Source organism: Dermochelys coriacea, chromosome 13 (genome assembly GCF_009764565.3).
Source record: "Dermochelys coriacea isolate rDerCor1 chromosome 13, rDerCor1.pri.v4, whole genome shotgun sequence".
NCBI lineage: Eukaryota > Metazoa > Chordata > Testudines > Dermochelyidae > Dermochelys > Dermochelys coriacea.
In genome coordinates, this window is record NC_050080.1 from 11,233,953 (window position 1) to 11,250,465 (window position 16,513).

The following is a 16,513-nucleotide window of genomic DNA, read 5'->3' on the forward strand; positions in this document are numbered from 1 at the left end:
AGTGAAGAAGAAATAAAAGTGTACAGAGATGACATCAGAGGCTCAAACATCCAATCAGATAAGCCTCTGATCGTATCTGGAGCATGTCTTAATGCTTTTTAATAAAGATGGTAAAAAACACTTTGCACTTCTGTAACACCGAACAGGTGAGCATCTCAAACTACTTTATAAACCGTAGTAATTTAAGCCTCACAACAGACCCCCTGAGATAGACAGATACACGTATTTTATAAATGAGAAAAATATGACAGAATAGTTGACTTGGCCAAGGTCACACAGCAAGTCTGTGGCAGAACTAGGAATAGAAACCAGAGCTGCCCACAAGTCCTGTTCTTTAATGGCTACACTATGCTCCCTGTTGTCCATAGACACCCCAGATAACAGTTTCTCTGTTTTCCAGCTCACCACTATTACCTACTAGATAATATATTTTCCCTATCTCCACCCTCAAAATCTATGAAATTTAGATCTGTGTGAAGATGACATTCCAATTTAGAAGCGAACAGGTTTGTCACTCCACCGTATGGCTACGGAAGAAGATTGGCAAATGATAGTCAAGCACTGTGTTGAACCTGGTAACCTTTTAGACTCTACCTTTGTAACTAAGATATCAATAAAAATTCTGCTAGCATGCACTAAGCTTTTTATGGCAATCACGTACAGTGTATAGGCAGATCTAACTTTTCTGTATTTTTTTCCTGCTGTACCTTAAATCATTATTTCTTTGATCTGGACTAAGTCAGACTATTCTGTTTAGGAAAATATTTACAATTCTTCTGTAATAGAAAAATGTAACGGGGAAGAGCGGAATTTACTGTTGCTATGTTGGTCTTGCACTGCAGGATCGTGAATCAGAGAGACCAACTTACACTTTATTTTGCAGTTCCCATGAATAAGCAGGACTTCGAAAAGTCATAGGAGTAAGAGGACAACAACTTATGATTCTTTCCATGCAGAAGGATTAATTTTCCTTTCCATACACATACAACAAATGTTATCGGGAATTATACACGTATGTCAATGTAAGTAGAAATCTCAGCATTGGCAAGTGTATTTTGCTGCATAAGAAAATCAGTTACACCATATTTGTGGTATTTGGTATAGAAATTATAAATTAATTATATTTGTTAACTATTTTCCTGCGCAGATAGTTCAGAGAAGATAATTTCAAATCATAAGTAAGAGACAATAGCACGTACATAGAATATCTTGTTTACATTTTCTTAAATTTCCTTTCTCCATAGATTCCCCAAACTCCTTCAATACCCCTTACTGCTCTGGTATAGAATTTAAAAGGGGATCTAGAATTTTTAATGTCTAGTTAATGGAAATTATGTCAAGAGAGTTGAAATGACTTTTCATTTTAGTTAAAAACACATCTGGTCAATTATTAAGTTAAGTATAAACTTAGAAATAGCAAGCAAGAGTGCTGCTTTATAGCAGTGATACTCAGACTGTGGCTCTTTAATGCGTCTCATGAAGCGCAACGGGGAAGAGCACATTTGGTAGAGATATGGCAAGAAGAGAGAATGCAACATTTTAAAAGAGATGAATGCAAATGAATGCATACTGCCACAGCTAACGCTGGAAAGTCTATTCAAGACTGCCACAACGTTAGAATAGTTTGTTGCAAAAAGTTCATCCAAAACTCTGAGAAGTCACAAAGTGCACTTCTTCCTGTACTTAAGATTTAATTTGCTGCAAAATTGCTTAACATAATGTGACTGCTTCAACTACAGAATCTCTACACAACTCTAAGTGACCAGTCAGAAAATACTTTTGTGGGCCTACAACCACAGGGACCATCACTCCAGAGGGAATTCTGCACCAAAAAAGGAAAAACTGTGTATCCTCCCCACCAAAAAAAAAAGTATTCTGCACACTGTATTTTAAAATTCCGTAAAATTCTAGAAATTTTATTGGTCAATAAATGTGGAGCTCCAGTATGGCAGTGGGGAGCTTAGGCCACTGGCTGCACAGTATGAAGGTGGGAGCAGACCCGCCCTCTTGCCCTCTCCAGGACATGGACTCGGCATTAATACCGCACTCAACCCTGACGCACAGCGCAAGGGCTGGGCCTGCTCCAGAAACACCCTGGAGCCCTGCCCCTCCCCACCAGGTGCACCAGCAGGCAGGCTCAGCCCTGCAGGATCCAAGTATGGAGGAGCTTGGCGGGGAGGGGCGGATCCAGATGTGGGGTAAGAGGGTTCTGTGTGGTGCAATCTGAGTGCAGGTAGGTCAGAGAGGAGTCTGGGTGCAGGGCAGATCTGGATGCACTGGGGTCCTTGGGGGGGGGGGGTGTCCAGTTGAAGGTGGTTGGGACTTGGCGAGGGTGTGTGAGGGGGAAGGGGCTCAGCAGGGGGAGTCTGGATGCTGGGAGAGGGGGGCTTGGTGGGTTGAGGGTCTGGGTGCAGCTGGTTGGAGCTCAGTGGGTGGGGGTTGCATGCAGAGGGCATTAACGTCAGGGTGGTCTAGGTGCATAGGGGTGGGGCTTGTCAGGGTGACTGTTCGAGTGCGTGAAGCTCAGCAGAGGGTGGTGTGGGTGCAGGGGTGAGGGGTCAGTGAGGAAGGGCAGGTGCAGGGAGGTGGGGTTCAGAGGGGGCAGCAGGAGTCTGGGTATGGGGATGTCCAGATGCATGGGGGTTGGGCGATGGGAGAGCAGCTCCCTATATAGTGACCCCTCCCCCCCATGGCTGAAGAGTGATGAGGGCAGGAAGTGGGAGGAGGTTTCTGGGGATGGGTCTGACCCGGACCCGGCTGCTCCATGCAGGGGAATTGTAGTTCTCCCCCATCCCTAGCCCAGCCAGGACTATCAGCTGAGCTCAGCGCAGGGTAGGAGCCACCGGACGGGGTGTCCTCAGCTCCCCACAGTGATTTACCCCTCCACCAGGGGTGAAAGTAACTTAACGGATTTACTGGAACGCAGGGCGGCAGGAGTCCTGGGCAAGGTTGGGCGGGGGGGGCAGCTCTGGGCCCCTGGAAGGAGTGGGGCTGGGGTCAGACTCCGACAGCCAACCCCCTTCAGCGCTGCCTGGCCCGCGGCGGCGATTTAAAGGGCCTGGGGCTCTGGCTACTGGTGCCCTTTAAATCGCCACTGGAGCCCCAGGGCTTTGGCTGCTGCCCGGAGCCCCGGGCCCTTTTAAATCCCTGGGCCCAGTGGCAGCTGCCTCTTTTGCCCAGCCCACATCAGTGGCCCTGCCAGTACGGTTGGCAGTGTACTGGCAGCCACTTTCTTACCAGTACACCGTACCCGACCATAGCAGCTTACTTTCACCTCTGGTCTCCACTGGCTGCTCTGGGCACCCACCACCATAGTTGGTGATGGGGGTGGAGAAACCCCCCTACAACACTACGAAGTATGGGGATCAAGTGTAAAAACATCACTTCCACCGTATTTCTAGTCTATCACCACTCGGAACTCAAGCTGGATAGAAAGATAGTCAAGATTATCTGAATTTTCCCCAGGCCCATTTTCATATCTCACTGAAACTGCAGAGGGAGTATTCTATTGTGTTGCACCAAAAGTGAACCAAATGCATCAAAGAAACATACTGATGGAGACCACATTCTGTTATGATTTACCCCACCCCGCACCCCGGGAACACCACTGAAATAGCAACATGGACTGGTTTATGTTTTCCATTTTAACATACTCTACAACCTCAAACATAGAGCTGTGATGGTCTCGCAGTTTTTAAGCGCCGAGTTGTCCCCTATACAGCATTTATTATTCTGATTACATGGAAAATGAGAGAATATCATCTAATCTTGGACAATTCAGTTGGCTGAGAGATGACAGTACAGTGAATATGATGGGTGAAGTAAAAGCAGTCCTAGCACAAACTCAGCAAGATCTCCCACTTATTAGGTTTTTCGCTCAAGCCATAAACCAAACATTTCTATTTGCTACATTTGCAAAGTAACCTCAGTGATCCCATACTTCAATTCCTCACATCCCAACAAAGATCATATTTCTCCTCATTCTTTATTTTTTCTAATGACCGAACCATACATTTTCTAAAAAATTCAAGACAGAAAAAACAACAACAATTTAGATTATTCTGTATTTTTACAATGTGCCGCAGGAAGAAAAATCACGCTAATTCTAAGGCTTCCTATCATTTGTGTTTATCATCAGCTCTGTTACAATTAACCTCTTCAGCTATCTTGACTTGGTTCACTTTGATTAATAGAGCATTTTTGTCAACTTATTTTCTTCCCCTAAAATAATCACACTGATCATTGTAAATTTAAAACCATAAATTCCTACTACAGAAAAAAAATCATCATTCGGTTTCAAAATTTAAACCCTGGTTTCAATGATGTACTTTTCTGTTTACCTAAAGAAATGAATGACAATGATGCTGTCTTCAGGGTTGTCTCTTTTTTATTCTTTTTACACACACACATACAAATGTGCAGTAATCCAACATCCATTCTAAGCAATTTAAAAACCAATATGTAAAACTGGCTGCTAGTTAATAAAAAGGAAAAAATTCACAAATGAGAATTTTTCCAAGCTTCACACACCATCAAGAAAAGTGGTTTCTTCCTCTTCCCACATTTTTCACAGAGCTAAACTGAGGTCTCATATTACTACACAAGCCTTCATTAGCTTTACAAAAATATATAACAGAACGCTTACTAGAACACTAGGAAGTACAATGGGTACAACTGACTTGATCTCAGATACTTTAAAACTGTTGTGAACTTCTGAACACTGATAAAATGCTTCTTATTCTGACTATATAGGACATGGGGTTTTGAATCTCTTGGTGCCTCCAGGCAGGTGCTTTTGCTGGAAAGCACAAACTACCACAAATTCATGTGTAGCTAAGGGAAAACCCTTATAACCAGTTGTAAATGGACAGAAATTTTCTAATTATTAGGAATTATTTTAGTACTGCTGGTTTACACTATTTTTTTAACTTTGGATTTCTCTCTTTAAAAATGTTTCTAGAGTTCATAGATAGTGCAAATTTTACAGTCCCTGAAGGATGAAATCCATTGTTCATCTACAGACATGGTACCAACAGGGCCATGGCAAGTGCTGGGCTTCCCTCAAATTTTGTCTGGAACCAACACCTTATAAGAAGACTTTTGAATCTCTATGTCCATTCAATCTTTTTCCTTTGTTTGGACTGCCCAAAATTGTGTGTCAGTTACGACAGAGGTTCTTAGGGTGAGGATTGAAGCCTCTCATTTCTCATAGGCCACAGAATAGTCCATCAAATGGTAATGATTACTTGTGGCCACTTCTGATCCAGACTGGGTTCAGACTGGAAACTTAGAGTAGACAGATTCCATGTTATTTTATCAATCCCCTAACTCAGCCAGTCCCCTTTTAAAATTTATATATTTTTATATTCAGATTTCAGAAACTATCTGCTGAAAATATGCCAAAGACAAGACGTTGGATACAGTGCTATTCAAAACACAATGAAGCTCTTTGGATAAGTGTCAGTAAAACAGAGAAGGTTTTCTCTGCAGGTTCATAGCTTCAAGAGAGTCTCCTAGCCCCCTGCCACTGGAATACAAGGTACACTGAAACAGGAAGCAAGGATTAAAAAAATGGGGATGTTACTGTGAATTAAGCACTTAACTGCTTAATGTCAGCTGGCCAGATTGCCTGCCACTAAATGCTAATACAAAAACCAAGCACTTGTTTTCAGGTAATCTAGTTGTCCATTACCAAACGTGCTGAATTTTTAACTAAATCATGTCACCAAATACATTGTCCTCATCTCAATTTAAGACCATGTTTAAGGCAAGATTATGTCAGGGAAGTCACAGATTCTGTGACATTTTCTGCTTCAGCCCTTGGGGGGTCCCCAGAGATCCCTACTGCCGAGGGTGGCGAGGGTGGCGGGGCAGGGGAGCCCTGGAGCTCCCAGTCACCACGGGGAGTAACTGCTGGACTCCACCTTCCCCTCCCACAGCAGGGCTTAGGCTTTGCCCCATTTTGTCACAGTTGTTTTTAGTAAGAGTCAGGAGCAGTTCACGGGCGCTTGTGAATTTCTGTTTACTGCCCGTGACTTGTCCGTGACTTTTACTACAAAAAACCGTGACACAATCTTAACCTTAGTCATGTTTAGTAAGACACTGCAGTATATCAAATTTATTCCCAACTCAGAATCTTGGGTTTTCCCATGTTATGTTTAAGACACATCTTTCAAATAGCTCAATACATTGGTGAAAATAATTTTACTTTTTTTATTCATTTTTCTGCTCTAGCAGTCTAAAGCAGGGGTTCTCAAACTGGGGGTCGGGACCCCTCAGGGGGTCACGAGGTTATTACATGAGGGGTCGCAAGCTGTCAGCCCCCAAACCCTGCTTTGTCTCCAGCATTCATAATGGTGTTAAATAAATCAAAAAGTGTTTTTAATTTATACGGTGGGGGGGAGGGGTCACACTCAGAAGCTTGCTATGTGAAAGGGGTCACCAGCACAAAAGTTTGAGAACCACTGGTCTAAAGAAACTTGAGTTCTAACACAATTCTACCAGTGACAATGAAGTGTATGTAAATCACTTAGGTAGTGAAGTCTTAGGTGAATCACTTAATGTCTCATATCTCTGTTTCCTCATTTACAAAAGGGATGTTATGAAGATTAGCTAATGAATAATGTTAAATACATAAGAACGGCCATATTGGATCAGACCAATGATCCATCTAGACCAGTATCCTGTCTTCAAACAGTGGCCAATGCCAGGTACTTCAGTGGGAAAGAACAGAATAGACAATCAGCAAGTGATCCATCCCCTGTCGTCCACTCCCAGCTTCTGGCAGTCAGAGGCTAGGGACACCCAGAGTATGCTGTTGCAACCCTGACCATCTTTGCAAATAGGCACTGATGGACCTATCTTCTATGAACTTATCTAATTCTTTTTCAAACCCCATTATAGTTTTGGCCTTCACAACATCTCCTGGCCACAAGTTCCACAGGTTGACTGTGCGTTGTGTGAAGAAGTACTTCCTTTTGTTTTAAACCTGCTGCCTATTAATTTCATTGGGTAACCCCTAGTTCTTGTGTTATGGAAAAGGGTAAATAACATTGCCTTATTCACTTTCTCCACACTATTCATGATTTTATAGACCTCTATCATATCCCCCCACCCTTAGTCATCTCTTTTCCAAACTGGAAGAAAAAAAAAAAAGCAACCCAAACGTCATGTGGGTATTAAATTCTGTTTATCTTTGACTCAGCACTTAGAAAACATGCGTTTTCCAGACCACCGCAAATGAGTGCTTTGAAGATGGTCATGTGAGGTGAATTCAAATGGGAGAGTGCTCAGCATCTTGCATTATCTGGCCCTAAATACCTATAGCCCTCAAAGGGCAACTCCTTTATATTTTGGAGATGTAACAGCACAAGTGTTCTCTCTATTATGTTTCTCCATCTGCTTACTTTGCAGTTTCTGCATATCCTCATAGAAAATCCAGTTCAAATACCGCACTGAGAGCAGAGTGTCTGGATACCAGCTGGAACATGAGTTCCAAATGAGCAAATGGGAAAGAAAGTTGGTAGACCCTAAGATGTAAAAGAGTATAACTATTATTGCATTTAAATACAATTAAATATCATCACTACTGCTAAAAAAACCCCAAATTCCACAGCATTAACGCCCAGTATACGAAAGGTGTGATTACTATCTTATTAAAAAAAAAGGTGCGGAATGTGTTGTCTCAATGTGCTACTGCTAGCCCCAAACACTGTTAAAAAGAGTCAGAGCAGGTAAAGTCCTTCTATATTTGGGTATTGGCACTGCATGCGTCTGGGGGCAAAGCAACGTACAAGAAAAGACAGAAAGTGTGGGAAGAGGAAGTGGGTAGAGAAGAAAACATATTGGGGGACATATTGGGGGACATTTTTACATTCTCCCTTCCCTCACCCCACAAAGACTGATACTGTAGCTTTCTCAGGTTAAAATAAAGTATTAACTGCCATATTGTGTCTCTTCTGTGAATTCAAACAGGCATAAGCAGAAAGTAAAATTAAATGAATAATTTGCTTTTAGAATTCTCTCTCCACCTACAGAAAATTGTGGGCTTTTTGGAGTTTTAGATTTTGTGCTTTTTTGTGCTATTTGGTGCATTTAAATCTTCCACAGCACATAAAGTTTGCATTATTCCTACCGAGATATTCACAGACTATATATTTCAATTACTATGCCCGGGCAGTTAAGATCTCGGGACATCCTCAGTCTTTAATTTATTTAATTCACATAATTAATACACAGGTTACATTTTTCAGGTGCCAGCGGAATATAACCTACACTCAAATCAGGTCAGCTGAGACTACAGTTCATATCATCACTGGGGACAGAACCTGCTAACAGTATTTGTCCAAGTTGGTAGCTAACAGAAATCCAGTTTAAAACATCAATTTTTCAAACACTTATATACAACATGCTTAACTTTAAATATGCCAATTGGACTACTCACAGAGCATAATGTTAAGCACATACATACGTCTTTGCAGGAATGATGCTTAATAATTGAAACAATTTCTTTGCTCAAGAAAACATGAGAGTTCCATGAAGCATTTATAATCACCCTAAACTGGTGTGTCGCCTTTTACCTTAGAAATATACACACAAAGGCTCTTGTCTGGAGATGAAATATCTGTGTACTTGGTCAGATTCCCTCTCTTACTTCACTCACAACCAACACAAGAGAAAGAGCAGATATTAAGGGAGGTGGCTCAAAGGAGTAGTAGTATAACAGGAACAAAGTGGATGATAATCCTTCCATCCCTGCAGCATCAGAGCTATTCTAACAAAAAGAGTTTTGGGAAGCTGGATGACGGAATGTTAGGGCCCAAAGCATCAGTGGTAGTTGGGAAGCCCATTTTGGCACTGAAATGTTTAATTTTGTACATAACCTGCCAGCTGGGGGCAGTAGACCACTCAGTAAGGAGAAAGAAAAGGAGTACTCGTGGCACCTTAGATTTGTTAGTCTCTAAGGTGCCACAAGTACTCCTTTTCTTTCTGCGAATACAGAACAGTAGCAGTACGGCTGCTACTCTGAAACCTGTCAGTAAGGAGAGAAACCGGAAGTGGGGGAGGTGGGAAATTTAAAAAAGTCTCATCCTAAGCTCTGATGGATCAAGTCCCATTCTTCTCTCTCACAAGCTGATAGAGATAACTGGGGCTTCACAGCAGTTAGTCAGCTTAGAAGAAAAACGGTCCAGCTGAGTGAGAGGCAGGAGAAGTGGGCCAGTGCCCTCAGTAAAAAATTGCTCAGAACACCAGAATTCTTGTCTCTCTTCTTTCACACTTCCCCATCAATGCAAGAATGAAGAGGTTTTCCAGCCTCACTAGTGTTTGCAGTCTCATGGTAGTCTGTAGTGGCTGTAGTCTCAGCCACAAGTGCGTAAGCATCCTAAAGCAGAGCAGCTCTCTCTGGGGGTTCATATCCAATATTGACTGATTAACCCTTTCTTTCTGTGGGATTATCCATGACTGACAAGTCATCACCTAACAATCAGTATTCCTAGGATTCTGCCAGCCCACTAAAAAGAAAAGGAGTACTTGTGGCACCTTAGAGACTAACAAATTTATTAGAGCATAAGCTTTCGTGAGCTACAAAAGGAAAAAAAAAAAGGATGCATCCGATGAAGTGAGCTGTAGCTCACGAAAGCTTATGCTCTAATAAATTTGTTAGTCTCTAAGGTGCCACAAGTCCTCCTTTTCTTTTTGCGAATACAGACTAACACGGCTGCTACTCTGCCAGCCCACTATATCTGTGGAGTGCCAGATGTCTTCAAGTCTTGGCAGTGGATCAGTGTCAACTGAACCCACTTGCTAGTCTGTAACCGTCACAAGAATACAGACCAGATCTCACTATGAAGCTCCTAGGGCATAGTATTTAGAGATGTCTATATAAGCAAAGACATCACTGACCACGCCTCTTGCTCATGTCAAGGACACCAAGGGTTGCAGTTGTATAAATACAAAACAACGGCCTGTCAGTCAGGTGAATCAATGCCAGAAGAATCAATCATATCTTCCACTTCTTCAGTATCTTCCATTAAAGATCCCACAAACGTTAATGAATTAATCAGCACAATATCCTTATGAGGTTGGATTGTATTAGTCCCTAGAATAACTCTACTTTTTATGAGAATTTGAAACTATCGCATAACTAAAATATTGTAAAAATGGTTCATTTATTAATGGAAGCAGGGAGAAGATCGTTAAACAAGTTCAAATAATCTGAAAGAGAATAAGATTGCTTCTATGAATTCTACCTTGCTCTAACGCACGAAGACAGCTTTTATACTGGATGAATATAGCACATATATTCTATTACTAAGGACCATGGAACAAACCCCCAAAATACTTCATTGTGTGAATGTTTCTAACCTTGCTGGATTTGTAAAGAAACATTCCCTAAAAACTGTATTTCTGTAACTAATTGCCTTCAAACCAGACTGTTGATTTACTTAGCTCTTAATCTGTAAATAAAATAAGGCAAACTTTTGAGGCTTCCTGATTGATTAGAAAAGGACTGATCCATTTATGTTGCTAGAGATGATAGCGAACAAATATTCCATATTATATTGAGCATTCCCAAACTAGATCTTTGTGTCCCTCAAAATAAGCATGTCTCAAAGCCACCAAAAGGAAATCCTATATTTATGAGAAAAAGCACAGAGGCTATTCCAAATATGTAAGAGGAATCTCTATTAACTGCAAGTGGGACTGAGAAAGGGTCCAGATGAAAGTTTTTCAGGTTGTGACTGGATTAAAAAAAAAAAAAAACAGGCAGGACCTCTTGCTTTTCTTCATTGTATATTGAACACAGCTTAATTTACTGTACATGCATGTGCACATGCATTTTCAGTTTATTCAATTATTTGCTGTTCCCAGACTATAAAACTATCGCTTGCTTCAGGAAAAAAGTCACAAATATCACTAACTGGAAGAAAACTCTGAGCCTGCAACAAGCCAAAAGAGAAAAGAGTCAGATTTAAAAAGCAGAGGTTCATCACAGAGAATCATAGGAAACTATCACATTATTATATGTCTCAACCTGAAGCACCACAAAATAATGGTCTTGGTGAGAGCTGCAGGCAGCAAGCCAATGCAAGAGTGAGTGGAGAGGTAATGCTTTGGCCCTCAGAAATACTTCTAACTATTGCACTCAAAATATGAAATTCTTTGTAGCACTGAAGCACAAGATTTTTCATTTCACTAAAAAACATGAGAGGTAGTTTTAAATTAAAATCTCATGTGGATTCACTACTTTACAGAGTTTGATTGTTTATGTTAATTACTACTACTACTACTTTGGTATTCTTACTATATTGGCTTTGGGGCAAACAAGACATTACCCCACCTTTCTGATTTTGTTGAACTCTGCAGGTTCTCTGGATTGTGAGATCACAGTGCCAATCTCAATATTGGAGTGCTGGTCACTAGTGACATGTTCGTTAGATACAAGGTATGTGAGGACATTCCTTGTGTAAGATGACTGATGCAAGAAAATTATTGGCAGCAATAATAGCTATAAAACGTCTCCATTGCTGAATTTGTAGACTAGCTAGTTTAAACAATTTTTAAAGCTTAGATGGGTTAAAATCTTGCCAGGGCAAGCTATCCCACATCTTCAGGACTTCTTGCACCTTTCTATCTAGCATCTGGTGCTGGCCGCTGCTAGAGACAAAATATTGGACTAGATGAACCTTAGCTTTGTTATAGCATAGTAATACACCCTTCAGTCCTCTGGAACCCATGAAGTCTTTTGAATCTTGCCATTGGAATTGCTGCCATAACACTACAACTAAGTATCATATGCTATGAGGTAATTAACAAAACTGCCTTTCTAGTGGTTTTCCAAGTAACTAGAAGTAGCACCTTGTATTTTTATGGGGCTGCTGAATGTCTCCAAGGTCAAGTGACAGCATTAGCGAGTCAGAGGCAGCAGATATATCCTCAAAAACCAAGTTAACTAATGATACCTTTTGACATTTACTCTGGGCTTGCTCTGGCTTTAAAGCCATTGGCTAGGTTTAATGAGGTTCAGGGAGTGAGGAGGGGCAGTCCACTAGTGAGAACCCTCAGTGTAGCTCTGGATAGGTTAGCTGTGGTGGCATGTAGGATGGAGTCATGCCAGAACTCTGCCACCCTTCCAAAAGGTATAGCATGCATCATCCCCTACACTAGCTCAACATTGCTGGCTAATGAGCTTGACCCCACCCTATCTGGATAGGCTGGCTTGCAGCAGTGCACCATCAGAACTGCCAGTCCTACATCCCCTAGATCAGTGGCTCTCAACCTTTCAAAACTACTGTACCCCCTTCAGGAGTCTGATTTGTCTTGAATACCCTCAAGTTACACTTCACTTAAAAACTATTTACTTATAAAATCAGACATAAAAATACGAAAGTATGATAACACACTATTATTGAAAAATTGCTTACTTTCTAATGTTTCCAATTATAAAATAAATCAACTGAAATATAAATATTGTACTTATATTTCCATGTATAGTATTTAGAGCAGTACAAACAAGTAATTGTCTATATGCAATTTTAGTTTGCACCGTCTTTGCTAGTGCGTTTTATGTAGCCTGTTGTAAAACTAGGCAAATATCTAAATGAGTTGATGTACCCTCTGGAAGACCTCTGTGTACCCCTGGTTCAGAACCACTGCCTTAGATTATGGCTGGCTAAATAAGAGAAACAGGGGGAAGAGGAGTGAGCAGGCAGGACAACCCACAATCTGGTCCTACATATTTTAGTTATGTTACTGTATATTTTATTTACTTAAGCAACACAAAAAGAAACCCAAGAGGGACTTGTTATTTATATGGATAACAAGAATATCATTAGCTATTATGGCTAGCTATCAAAAAACTTGGGAAGGGGATATAAAACCTAATGTTTCAGTGTTTAAACTATCTCTAACTATTAGGGATTAGAAGGAGATCTTCATGAGGGACAAAATTATCCCACTTTTGCCTGCTGGGGGGCTTCTTGCACCTCTTCCTCAGCATCAGGTACTGGCTTTTGTCAGAGAGAGTTACTGGTCTTGATGGACAACTGGTCTCACCCAGTATGGGAGTTCCTATGTACCCAGTAAAGAAGGCTCATTGAATTGCATGATATTCTTGTAAACATCTACTGTGACACAGGTGAAAAATAATCATTCAAACAAAAAGCATGATTATAACTGAAGAGGAAATTTACTTACTGGTGAGAAATCAAAGTCTATCTGGTTAGCTAAGTTTAAGATATAATCGATTCGAAACTGGTTCTCTGGATTGGCTAGCTCCACTGGTGGTGCCAAATTGCCCATTGCTGTCACTATTGTCTGCAAAGAAAGAGAAAAATAACCCACATTTGTTACTGAGATAGTGGTTAAAAACAGCTTTTAGAAGCAAGAAATAATGGTTTGTAGACTTACCTCTATAGCTTCTTTAATATTGTTTTTAATATCCTGAATTTTCATTTTTTTCTCCCTGTAACCAAGGAAACATACGAATTAAATTTATGCACCACAAAAACAGAGGTTTCTGAAGTGGAATGCAAATGAAAAAGTACTTCATTAGAACAAATCATACAACAAGTGAGATGCCTGCTTACTCCAATTCAGTCACTGAACACATCTGTAGTTAGACCACCAACTATCTTACCTGTTTAGGAAAACAGATTTTGATTTCAAATACATGTGTTTAATCATAATAAACCCATATAAACTTATTAAAATTGCAGTCTTGGATGGAGAGGAACTCGTCTTAGTGCTACTACGGACCTTCTGTAGATCAAGCAGGTTTGAATTCATTTGAGTGTAAAGAATAGAAATACCTGGAGGTTGTTTATAGATGAGCAGAAAAGAAGAGATAAAAGAGACAAGTTACCAAAAGTCAAAACAATCAAGAAAAAGCAAAGCAGACCAGGGTAACACAAAGATTTAAGGGTGAAAATAAAATCAGAGAGAAAACGTCTGGAACAGAGAGCTCAGACCAGAAGGAAATATACAATTTAACCACATGAACATGCAAAATATAGTGTGGATAAGAGGGCTAATCTATTACATAGAATTACCAATATAATACAGGGGACAAGATGGGTGAGGTAATATCTTTTATTGGACCAGCTTCTGTTGGGGGAAGGAACAAGCTTTCGAGCTTCACAGAGCTCTTCTTCAGGTTCTGAAGACATTGACTCTAACAAAATTACTCTCAAGGTAAATCCATCAGGTGTGTCATGTAATGTATGTCATATGCAAATTGACCACAAAAGTTTTTAATATTAAATATTTAATATTAAATCAAAGAAGATGTATAATCAACATATTAAAAACACCTGATGTAACCATGAATCTTAATGCAGTAAAATGAAACGAAGTATAATCGGCAATCAGGAATGCAGAAGAAGAGCTGAAGGAAAAAAATATTGCTTCAACAATAATACAGGCAGACATAGTTGGCTGGAGATGGGTGGAGAAATCCGTTTATAGAATAAAACATAAATAAAAAGCCTTTGGGGAAGACGACAAAGTCCAAGAACACACATACAGTGCACTAGCTGCTTGCCACGTTGCATTTTGTGACTTGCTGCAGGTCTGGAGGTAATTTTTCTACAGCTGCTGGGATCCAATTGTGGTGCAAGCGTTGCACTTAAGGACTGAAAGAACACAGCAGCATTAAGGCATCTTGCACTGAGGCACCATGTACCTTGAGACAGACAGGCAGGGTAGTGGAATTCTAGAATCAAATAGATGTGAAGTCTCAGTTGTGGTTGTGTTCCTAGTCTACCTACAGACCACCTGATTCCAAATTTATTGTATTTGACGACTACCTGTTTTTGCTTCAGGGATTTGGCACAGCTGATAGGAACAAAGCAATGAATCAGTAGAGGCCAAAAGCACTGAACTAAGAAAAATAAGTAAATAAGGGAAGGACAGGCGCCTGCTCTCCCTCTTTTCCTTGTCCTCCTTTCATTTCTATTCCCACTGCGCACGCACGCACGCACGCACACACGAGAGATGACAAGAGATTCCCTCCCTTCCACCCCCACCCCTCCAACACCAAGCACACTAACATTTTACAAGACATAAAGGTGGGTACAAAAATGCTATGCAGTTAATACAACAATTGCATTAACCGCTGTGACTTCCCACTTTTAAAGGTTAGTGCTCTTACAGAATAGGGTAAACATTAAACAAAACAATGCAATGAAACTGATAGGGATGAGAGAAGATGGAAGGCAGGAAGCAAATGGGAACTGATTCAAACTTCACAGTGAGAGACTTTCATTTACTCTGGTTTGATTTTGTCCCCTTTATTCAAAGAGGCCCTGAACCTGCAAACATACGCAGTTCTACTGAAGTCAACGGGACTACTCATCTCCTCAAGTTAGACGTAGGTGTCAATGTTTCTGCAGGACTGGGATCAAACAAAGAATGGTTATACTTAATTACTTTGCCTTATTTTGGTATGGCATTTAAAAAGGCAAAACAAAAATCTAATAGGTTTTAGTGTTTGATTGGAGACATGGTGGATGAGGTAATATCTTCTATTGATCTGAAGAAGAGCTCTATGTAAGCTCTAATGCTTGTATCTCTCACCAACAGAAGTTGGTTCAATAAAAGACATTAGCTCACCCATCTTGTCTCTAATATCCTGGGACCAACACAGCTACAGCAACAATGCATACAATTAATGTACGTATGTTTGTTTTAAAAAAAGTCAATCATAATCACATTCTTCTCCAAAACAAATGAGGTTTTATTTAGAAAACTCTCTCAATATATTTGCTAAGTGTGCATTCATGAAAAATTCCCAAATCAGACCACAAAAGCTATATATTTAATATTACATTCAGATTTTCAGTCAATCTTTCATATTTACATTCACAGATCCTCAAGCTATCAGTATCACAATAAAGTGATAATGGATTCTGAAGTAGTGTAAAACTCCTACAATTAACAAATTGCTAGGTAATCATCACCATCTTTACTACAGGAATACTTCGTCCCCCTATTTGTGTTTTTGTTGCCATGGCCCTGTGGTATGTCCTGTAAACAAAGAATCTTATTACACAGCAATGAATGTATCATCTCATTTTGTGTTTTATAATGTTTACTAAGCATAAATTTTCCATGGCAATGAGGTGCTTCACTCTTCAGGAAACTCAATGTGCTCATCAATAGTTCAGCCAATATCTGATGTACAGTGCAATTGTTTTTAAAAAGTGCTACTTAGTACCAGCTTTTATTCAGGGATTTATAAAGTATAGTGAATTCATCTCTTCACATAAAAACACTATTTTCACAAATTATACAAATATTTTTAGCCTACTGAGTTCTGAAACCACCACCACCCATTCACCACTGCTAGAATTATTTTTATAGGAACATTGCCAAGTTAAAAATATTTTCTAATTTAAAACAGCTTTTCCTCTTGTATTAATAATAAGACAGCTCAGATTTTAAAAACTAAGAATTTTAAAAATCACCCACATCTCACCATTAATGTTGATTGTTTACTTTTGCACAATATTCA

General features: G+C 40.2%; 1 protein-coding gene across 7 annotated transcripts in view; it reads right to left on the bottom strand.

The window, feature by feature from the left end:
- The window catches only part of GNAS (GNAS complex locus), a 276,404-nt gene that overhangs the window by 87,041 nt on the left and 172,850 nt on the right, over window positions 1-16,513 (bottom strand). For all 7 annotated transcript variants that reach the window (XM_038369574.2, XM_038369571.2, XM_038369572.2 and 4 more), the window contains exons 3-4: window positions 13,411-13,465; window positions 13,198-13,317 (exon numbers count right to left, since the gene is read on the bottom strand). In XM_038369574.2, the coding sequence (XP_038225502.2) occupies window positions 13,198-13,317; window positions 13,411-13,465 (175 nt within the window). The remainder of the gene's footprint in view (window positions 1-13,197; window positions 13,318-13,410; window positions 13,466-16,513) is intronic.